The sequence below is a fragment of the Miniopterus natalensis genome, chromosome 21, assembly GCF_054644295.1.
Source record: "Miniopterus natalensis isolate mMinNat1 chromosome 21, mMinNat1.hap1, whole genome shotgun sequence".
Lineage (NCBI taxonomy): Eukaryota > Metazoa > Chordata > Mammalia > Chiroptera > Miniopteridae > Miniopterus > Miniopterus natalensis.
Genome location: NC_142101.1, coordinates 19547240 through 19556715, shown reverse-complemented (window position 1 = coordinate 19556715; position 9476 = coordinate 19547240). Strand labels below are relative to the sequence as shown.

At 63.0% G+C, this 9476-nt stretch overlaps 1 protein-coding gene across 2 annotated transcripts; it reads left to right on the top strand.

Annotated features, from left to right (window-relative positions):
* The first annotated feature begins 4038 nt into the window (after positions 1–4038).
* TNNT2 (troponin T2, cardiac type) lies at positions 4039–9476 on the top strand. 2 transcript variants are annotated; one of them, XM_087828952.1, is made up of 15 exons: positions 4039–4076; positions 4286–4296; positions 4393–4407; positions 4887–4973; positions 5272–5307; positions 5953–5986; positions 6223–6283; positions 6483–6599; positions 6751–6828; positions 7218–7328; positions 8048–8056; positions 8350–8459; positions 8751–8841; positions 9029–9069; positions 9307–9476. In XM_087828952.1, the coding sequence occupies exons 1-15, from the start codon at positions 4039–4041 to the stop codon at positions 9350–9352; spliced, it is 885 nt and encodes a 294-aa protein (XP_087685078.1). In that variant the 3' UTR covers positions 9353–9476. The 2 variants fall into 2 exon arrangements, with proteins under 2 accessions (XP_087685078.1, XP_087685077.1); XM_087828951.1 differs by lacking the exon at positions 8048–8056.

The following is a 9476-nucleotide window of genomic DNA, read 5'->3' as shown; positions in this document are numbered from 1 at the left end:
CCCAGCCCGCCCCAGGGGGCAGGTGTGCCCTGGCTCTGTCTTGTCCCGCTGCGTCGGCCCGGGCACCGCCCTGGCTCTTACCAGCACCCTGCGGCCTCAGCACCCTGTCCACGGTGTCTCCTGTTTCCTGCCAGGGTCAGAGTGGCTCTGTCTCTCAAGGACTCCAGGCCACCTGTTCCATCTGCTCCCAGCAGGTGTCTCCCTAGCTGAGGCCCGGTCGCCCCACCTTCCTGGGGGGCCTGCCCCCCTCCTCCGCTGGCTGAGCTCCCATGCGGAGCAGCTGTACTGCTCTCCTCCTGCCCGCTGCCCCCTCTCACTGCCCGGGGGGCCTCAGTGTTTTCTGTGGCCCTCACCGCTCTGTTCTCAGGAAAGATCCGATAAACTCGTTCACTGTCAGGTGAAAGTGATTAAGACGACCTCCAACCCATCCCTCCTGGAGGCTCCGCTTCCTAACGGGCCTCTGAGTGTGTGTCTGTGTTGGGGGTTGTGGATTATTTTGGCTGGGGGGGCGGGTAAATCAGTCACCATTTTCCTTATAGCCCCTCTTTTCCTCACATTAAGGTGGGTTGCATCCTGTTGTGCTATGTAGTAAGTCTGGGGGCAGAACTGCCAGCCCCCCTCAAACACACACACTCCCAAAATCCAGTCCGCCAGCCCCCCAACATCATGGCCCCTGTAAGCGTGGAGATGCTGGGCCATCTGAGAATCTAGGGCAAACCAGACTATGACAGACCGGTGGCCGGTCACACCCCTCAATGCTGTAATTTAAAAAATGTACAGATATGGGTGCCCTGCCCCCATCTGCTTTGCCCCCCCCCCCCCGCCTGGGAAACTCCAGGGCATCTTGGAACCGGACCCTTAAGGGTCACACATTCTGTCTTGAGTCTCACGGTCGACGGGGCATTGAGAAGGGTGGGCGCAGCCCTGAGTGTCACAGTGTGGCTGCTGCGGGTGGCTGGGTGGTCACACCAGCTAAGGGACTGCCTCCCAGCTCTCGGGATTAGATCCCCGCCTCCCGCAGTTACGGCAAGAACGCACGGGGGTTCCCGTGGGGCTCGGGGGGACTCAGGCACCCAGTCCCCTCGGCTGGTGTCCCTGCACACAGGTCATGGTCTGTGTGAAGGATTGCTGGGCCTACAAGGAACTATCACCCACTGAAGCCGCTCAGATTAAGGGGGGGGGGGTTGTCTAGGAAACACAACCCCTAAATTCCAGGAGATTCCAGGCCAGGACTCAAAGCTATGCTGGGCCCTGGTGGGCTGCCACGGGTGAGCCTGGTACCCACGGTTTTTCAGTGAATCTGCCCCCCGCCCCTCCCTGCCTGCCCCCCAGGGTGCTGGCTGGCAGGCCCGTGGCTTCAGCGTGTCCTGCCCCGATCTGCTGTCCGGGTGGGGGGCCACGAGGCAGGGGATAAGCCTGGGGGTGGGGTGGAGTCAGGCCGTTGGGCTTTGAGGCTGCTGGGGACCATGGAGGGGAGAATTTCAGCTGAGTGAAGGGACAAGAGTTGGAGGGCGGAGTGGGTGAGACGGGAGAAACATCCGGCTGCAGTGCAGTGTCCCCCCCAGGCAGCTCGGCTGGGAAGGCTGGACACAGGTCAGTGAAGGGAAGAGTGGGCAGGACCTTCTTTGCCCACAGAGAAGAGCGCGAGTCACTGACGGGCAAGATCTGGAGGGGCGAGGGGTCAGCGCTGGGGGGCACCTGGAGGAGAAGCCTGGTCCAGACGGGGGCACCCCTTCTTCAGAGTTGGGACCGGGGCCTCGAAGATTCAGTGAGATCAGGGGACTGTCAGCTCGGCTGCCACCACTCAGTTTCCTCTGCTCACTCAGTCTCGGTCACACACTGAGCCCTCAGCTGTCCCGGGCTGTACTAGGGCCATGACACACACCCGCCAGCAGACGACGGAAAACCCTGGGCCCGGCCCTGCGGGTCTCACTGTCTAGTCGGTCCAGAAGATCCCAGCTTCGTTTAAAAGCCCTAGGGGGCGAGCAACGGTCCCCACACAGCCAGCTGCCTGTCCCAGGAGACCCGTCGCCCTCTCCTGGAAGTTATTTCTCCCTGTCTGACCTCCTGGGGTGGGTTTCGTCCCTTCCCAGCTAGCTGGGCTTGTCCCGTGGTTTGGGGGGGTCATGGAGAAGACCCACTTTGCAGATGTCCTCATGAGGCCCCAGACCTGTGTCCCGAGGAGGCCGCTTGGCCCATGAGAAGCAGCCAGTGGCCTGGAGGACGTCTGTCCACTCAAGACTGTTGTGGGGTTGCCTCCTGCCCCAGCCCAGCCCAGCCCAGCCCCCAGCCTCCTCCCCAGGCCCGGCCGCTGGCATCTGCTCTATCAGGATTGTCAAGAGGGACAGCTGGCTTCTGTTACCCGCCTGCTCCCCTCTGTCCCCTGCATATCTGTTCCGGTTTTAAATAGCTTCTCCCAGCAGCTGGACCACCACATGGGCTTATATGGTGATGAGCCCATGTTCCGACAGCCCTGTCCCCCCACCTGCCAGCACAGCGGCTGGCACCCCCACCCCAGCGTCACCGCCCCCTGCACATGCCCCCACCCTGAGGCTTGGCTCACAGGCCCCAGCCCCCGTGCCTGCTTAAAGCCCTGTCCGCCCCCTGCCCTTGCCCAGTCCCTGCCCAGGCTGAACAGGCGGCTTGTTTTGCAGGCAGCTCCTGTTGGGAGGTAAGACCTGGGGAGACGCTAGAGGGGGGAGCAGGCTCTGCCAGCGTCCACTCTGAAGACCATTGGAGTGGGCAGAGGTCTGCGTGGCCTCCACAAGGAGGCCCGGATTTGGAGGAGATGACCCAGGGATGGGACTCCAGGGAGAGCAGAGCGAACCCTCTGTTAGGAATTAGAGGCCCAGGTTTGAGCCCCAAATCTGCCGCTAAAGACGTTTTACTTGGGGTGCTTTGGGTAACTAATCCCATCCCTGGGCCTCAGTTTCCTCATTGGCAGAAAGGACAGGATCCTCATCAGGCCCCTGCCTGCCCTAAATACCACGAAGCCCTAACAACGGAGACTCCCCTAGATGGCTCGGTGTCCCCCTGCAGGCTGAGGTTCCCCTGAAGCTTCCCAGGCAGGTCCTTCTTGGTCCCCTGAGAGTCGAGTGAGATTGTGGCCACACCAGTCGGAGCAGTCCAGGGGGTCAAACTCTCTCCAGGACGCAGAGACTGCCCTAGAAGCCCTGAGAGGGGCCACAGTCCAGCAGATGAAGCTCACCTGTTTCCAGACCCAGCATCCTCCCCTCCCAGAGATGTGGGCTGGGAGGTCCCTTCAGGGTTGTGAGCTCAGCTTGCTAGGTTAGAGGTTAGCCCTGAATCTAGCTCTTCCCGCCCAACATGCCTGCAGAGAGAGAGTTCCTTGATTTTTAGCTTCTGAGCAGGTGAAGAAAATATTTGGGGAAGGGGTTGCCTGGAGTGTCAGGAATTTCAAACACATTCCAGGCCTAGGCAACTGGCGCCCTGACTTTCCTCCCCCGCCCTCTGGTGGCTGGCATGCTATTTTGGGGAGCTGGGTGGTGCTCCCAGGAACAGGGAGAAGGCTCCAGGCTGCTCCCTCCTCCTCTGCACCCCAGGGCCAGTGGCTCTGAGCTGGTGGGAGGCAGGGCAGGAGAGGGGAGAGGACACCAGAGACCTCATGCCCTTGACTGGCCGCACATGACCCCTCTGGAGGTGACAAACTCCTCCCCTGCTCCGGGAGCAGCCTCAGTTCTCAGCTTCCAGTTCCAGCTGCTCCCCGGGAACCCAGCAGTGCTTGTCAGCCAGACCCCCCCCCCCCACACCTGACCCCAGGGTTCTTCTCCGGCCCCTCATTCTGAGGACACAGCACTTGTAAAAAAAAAGAGGCAGCTTCATTGTGCACTTTGCCGTTTTCCCCCAGTGGTAACATCTGCGCAACTATGTTGCAAGTTGCAGTTAGGATGCGGACACTGTTACAGCCACAGTCTTAGCGATGCCCATTCCAGGACTGACAAGGGGGCTGAGCTGAGGAAGATGGGCCCCTTCCCACCCGCACTGACGTTTTTCTCTTTCTGGAGGGAGGGAGAGACCATGTCTGACACAGAAGAGGCGGTGGAGGAGTACGAGGGGTGAGTGTGGGAGCATGTCCCTTCCCTCCAGCCCCTGGAGCTGCCTGGGAGCAGGAGGATGGGGGTGGGGTGTGTGTGTGTGTATGAGTGTGTGTGTGAGTGTGTGTGTGAGTGTGTGTGTGGCAGTGTGAGTGTGAGTGTGTGTGGCAGTGTGAGTGTGTGTGGCAGTGTGTGTGCACACATTCCTGACTGTCGTCTCTTGCCCGCAGGGAGCAGGAAGGTAAGCGCCCACCTGCACACTCATCTGGGTGAAGGGGGCCTGGTTGGAAACTGACCCACCTCTTGTCTCTCTCTTGCGGCTGTGACCTCGGAGCAGAAGAGGCTGAGGAAGGTACGGAGCTTGGGCTGATGGTGGGAGGTGGGAGGAGCCCCAGGAGCCCCAGGAGCCCAGGGTTCCCGGGAGCCCAGGGGAGCTGTCTGTCTGTCTTTGTCCCTCTCAGCGGAGCAAAGCTCCTTCCACACCTGTGGCTCCTACGGGGGACCAGCCCCGACCTTGGTAGCTCAGGTTCACGGCAGGGTTAAACCTGTCTCTACTGTCCACCACCCCCCTGTTCAAACAGAATCACCACTTTTTCCAATGAAGAATTATTATTATTTTTCCTCTCTCTCTCTGTTTTTAACCATGGGAAGCTTTAAATGCTCCCGCCCCGGACGTCCAGCCCCCATGGCGTCCAGGTGGAGGGCAGGTCTCCATGACTCTGCTTCATGCCCACCCCTCTTGTCCTGGGAGCCTCCGGGAGCGGGGGCGGGGGCGGGGCCTGGGTGTTCACTGCGTCTGTCACTCTGTCACTGTGTCTGTCACTTCTGCAGAGCAGGAAGAGGCAGCGGACGAGGTGACAGCAGGAGAAGAGGCTGAGGCTGAGGCAGAGGCTGAGGCTGAGGCGACCACCGCAGACGGTGGGGCTCCGGGGGAGGGTGCGGGGCTGTGACGCGTGCAGGCGGGGAGCAGAGCCCCACAGCCATTCCTGTGTCGGGCGGGGTCCGGGCCCAGGGCCCACATGTGTGTGCATGTGTGGCTGTGTGCATGTGCGTGTGTGCATGCGTGTTTGCACGTGTGTGCGTGTGTGTGAACCGACAGCTCCGTGACCCCAGAAACCAGCAGGTGCACTGAGTCATGCCCTGTCTATGGGGGGGTCCCGGCAGGGGGACCTGAGCTTAGAACCAGGACTGTATTAATTTCTCACCTTTTGTTTAGACAACAGACAAGAAGAAGAAGTTAAAGAGGCTGAAGGTGACCCTTGGGTGCCAGGGGAGAGGTTTGGGGTGTTGAGGGGACCCTCCTGGAGGCCCTGGGGGAGACGGCTCACAGGGAGATAGGCGAGAAGGGCTTGCGGGTCAGGACAGAGTTGGTCACTGTGTAGGTTCGTGACATTTGGCTCCACGCCTCTGTCCCTCCTCATTCCAGAGCAGCTGCCCTGGGCTCCCCCATGGGGGAGGTGACCAGTGTCCAGGTCCCCATTCTGGGCAGAGCTCCCAGCCGTCATATCCACACATGAGGTTCTGGGAGCTCAGCAGAATCACTCACAGGGTGCGGGGTCCGTAGGGTAAAATCTCAAGGCATAGTGGGTCCACGTGGCGGTCACTTCTGTGGCCACAGTCACACCTCTGGGGGGAGGGGCAGCCAGCCAGGATTAGAATCCTGCCCCCGGGAAGTCCAGGGAGACTGCACCCTGGGAGTCGCTACGAGAGGGCGAATGGGTTTGCAGCCCTGGGCCTTAATTCTCAAGGGTGCTGCTGGAACTGGGAGTTCAGGGCTGGAAGGGACTTACTGTGCAGATGGGGAAGTAGAGGCCCATAGTACCCAGCCCATCGGGACAGAGCTGGGACCAGGCCCGGGCCTCCTGACCCCGTGGCTGTGTGCTTCTCTCCTCTGCAGATGGCCCCGTGGAGGAGTCCAAACCCAAGCCCAGGTGAGCAGGACATACCTGTGGCAAGGCCTGGGAGCAGAGGGCCAGCAGGGGTGGGTGGCACGGTGGGCACTGGGGGGACACACTTCCTGGTTCAGGGGGGCAGACTGTGACCAGCCCAGCCCAGACACCCCAGTGGTGACCGAGCTCTGCAGGAAACGGGGGCCCTGCCTGCACCAGGCACCCCAGCGCCCGGGCCCAGGACAGGCTGGTGCTCAGCTCCTACTTCCCTTCAACAGGCCGTTCATGCCCAACCTGGTGCCGCCCAAGATCCCTGACGGAGAGAGAGTGGACTTCGACGTGAGCGGGGGCTGTGGGGAGGGCAGGCCTGGGCTGGGGCCGTCGCGAGGGCCCCCAATGAGAGGGGGAGACCTCAGGACCTGTGGGCTGGGAGAAGGTGGCACGGGATGGCGTTTGGCACCGGCCAGGCTGGGCCCCAGGCATGGAGGAGGGCGACGAGTGCCTGCCTGTGCCCCCCTGGAGCCCGTGTCCCCCGCAGGACATCCACCGGAAGCGCATGGAGAAGGACCTGAACGAGCTGCAGACGCTGATCGAGGCTCATTTCGAGAACCGCAAGAAAGAGGAAGAGGAGCTCATCTCACTCAAGGACAGGATCGTAGGTGTCCCGCGTCCCACCCAGCTGCCCCCTGACACCCCCTCTGTCCGCAGCCCTCCCACGCCAGGCCTCAGGCTCAGGAGGGGCGTCCCCGGTGGGCTCCTGTGCCCGGCTCTCCCCAGTCGGTCCTCTGATGACCCGCCCTCCCCAGGAGAAGCGGCGGGCGGAGCGGGCCGAGCAGCAGCGCATCCGCAGCGAGCGGGAGAAAGAGCGGCAGGCCCGGCTGGCGGTGAGTGACCCCCCTTGCCCGCCCAGGGAGCCCCCAGCTCCAGCTCCCGCGGCCCCAGCCCCTCTACTCACAGACACTGACTCCGTCAAGAGCAACAAGCAGGAGAGCTGGGAGGCAGAACCGTGGTCTGCGTGAGCTCAGTATTTTAAGGGACTCCCCGCACGTCCCTTCCCCAGCCGGGGCCACCTGCCAGGTGACGGCCCCCCTGCCCTGTTCCTGGGCCGAGGCTCACTCACTCGAACGTCAGAGGCCCCACAGCCCCCGAGGGGCAGGCCCTGTGCGGGGACCTTGGAAACTTCCAGCCCCATGGAGAGGAAGCGGTTGGTCCACCCATAAAGCCCAGAACCAGGGTCTGGCCCCGGCCCCTGACCTGCCGCGCCCCCCGCCAGGAGGAACGAGCCCGGCGAGAGGAAGAGGAGAGCCGGAGGCGGGCAGAAGACGAGGCCCGGAAGAAGAAGGCCCTTTCCAACATGATGCACTTCGGGGGCTACATCCAGAAGGTGGGTGGGTGGGCGGCGCTGGTTCTGGGGCCCGGGGATGGCCAGGGCCGGGGACCCAGGGGGAACGTCCCAGCCTCTGTGGGTGAGACCTCGGCCTCCTCGTGCCAGCCCTCCACCCCCTCGGGCGGCTGGTCTCACTAGGAGGGCCCGCTGGGGTCAGGGTTGTGGGTGAGGCTGGGGCACCCCAGCGCCCCCCATCTCCGGCTTCAGCCGCTCCCAGAGCTCTGGGAGGTTGGACGCAGCTGGCAGAGCCCTGCGCCTGGACTCAAGAGCTCCGGTCGGAGACTCTGGTCGGAGACAGCTGTGTGGGGGCCTGTTTCCTCATTTGTAAAGTGGGGTTAATGGGTCTGCCACCTCCTCTGAGGTCAAGGGGGTTCACTCCTGTGAGGCAGCGTATTCCGGGGACTCCCTCTGAATTCCTGACTCTCAGGCCCCCTCCTGCTAGACACTCGTTCCCTGGGAGGAGGGGATGTCCAGCTGCCTTTCTGAGCCCCAGCCCAGAGCCAGGCCAGCCTCCCCACCTCCGCCCCGGGGCGACCATACAGCCAAACCCTGCCCGCCTCCAGCCTCACGTCCTGGTGACCGAGGGGCCCACAGGGAGCACGTCTGAGTTACCTTCTCCTTGCCCCGTCTCTCCCTCTCTCCGCCTTGGGCCTGTCCTCTCTCTGTCTCTTCTCCGCCTTTCTCTCTGGTCTTTCTGTCATGGTGCCCCGGTTTAGCAGGCACAGGTGGGTACAAAACCTCCTCTTTTCTTTGGGGGGGCTCCCTGGAGGGAAGGATCCTGGCGATGGGGCTGGGTGGGGCGGACGGATCCTGGTGAGGCCGAAATGACCCTCCTAGCCCATGCCTCAGTTTCTCTGGGGAATCCGGGCAGCGATGGGGCGGGTGTTGTGGGAACAGGATGAGCCCCTGGTCCCTCTGCAGCCTTGTCCGCTCCCCACCGGGTTTTGGGGGGGGCTGGAGAACGGGAGGGGATGTCCTTTAGCTAATGCCCCTTCCCCCTGCTTGCCACCCTCTCCAGACGGAGAAGAGAAGTGGGAAGAGGCAGACGGAGCGGGAGAAAAAGAAGAAGATTCTGGCCGAGAGGAGGAAGGTGCTGGCCATCGACCACCTGAATGAAGATCAGCTGAGGTGGGGCCCCGGCAAGGGCGCATTCTCGCCTCCGCCACCAGGGGGCGCTGCCGCCCCGCACATTCTCCAGGGGCGAGTTTGGTGGGACTGGCGTCAGCAGGTGCCGCCAATTCCCGCCTGGCTTTCTGGCTGGGGCACTGGGTACCTGCCCCTGAGCCCCGAGCTCAGCCAGGCGGGCAGGTGGGAAGGGGATCTGAGCCCCTGGGGCTGGGTGAGGGTGAGAATGACGGCAGAGGAGGGCCCGTCCTTCCTGTCCTCAGCACCCCCCCACCCCCACTTTGGCCCCTGCAGGGAGAAAGCCAAGGAACTGTGGCAAAGCATCTATAACCTGGAGGCCGAGAAGTTCGACCTGCAGGAGAAGTTCAAGCAGCAGAAATACGAGGTGAGCCGGCCCACCGCGCCCCCTCCCCAGCCCTGCTCCCCCTGGTTTGAGCGGGTCCTACCTTGCTGCTGGGTCAGGCCCCTTCTGCGGCTACGGTGCCGAAACCCCTCCTCTCCACCCCCAGGGCACCTGGGACCTGAGCCGAGGGAGCCCCCAGGTGATTCTGTTTTTCCCACTTTTCTCACAGATCAACGTTCTTAGAAACAGAATCAATGACAACCAGAAAGTGTGAGTGTTTGAGTGCGGCCTTCCCCTGCCCTCGCCTCCTCCCTCCTGTCTCCCGCCCTCCCGCCCTCCTCCAGCGCCAGGCTTTCTTCTCGGGGCCCCTTCAGGGCTTCCCTTTCCCTCCCCCCAAGCCCATGGCCACTGTCCACTCCAGGCTGCCCCTCTCAACCCTCAGCACCCCACCCTGGGGAGAACTCCTGCTCTGCACCCCCCTCTGACTGGGTCCTGCTTTTCCTGCAGCTCCAAGACCCGCGGGAAGGCCAAGGTCACCGGGCGCTGGAAGTGAAGACCTGGGTCTGCTCCTCATTGCATCCCGGCCCTGCATGCCCCCCACTCCTGGGGCCCTCCTGGCACGGGGGGGGGGGGGTAGCTCCTGTCTGGACACCAGGAGGGGCCCAGCCGGACGCCGC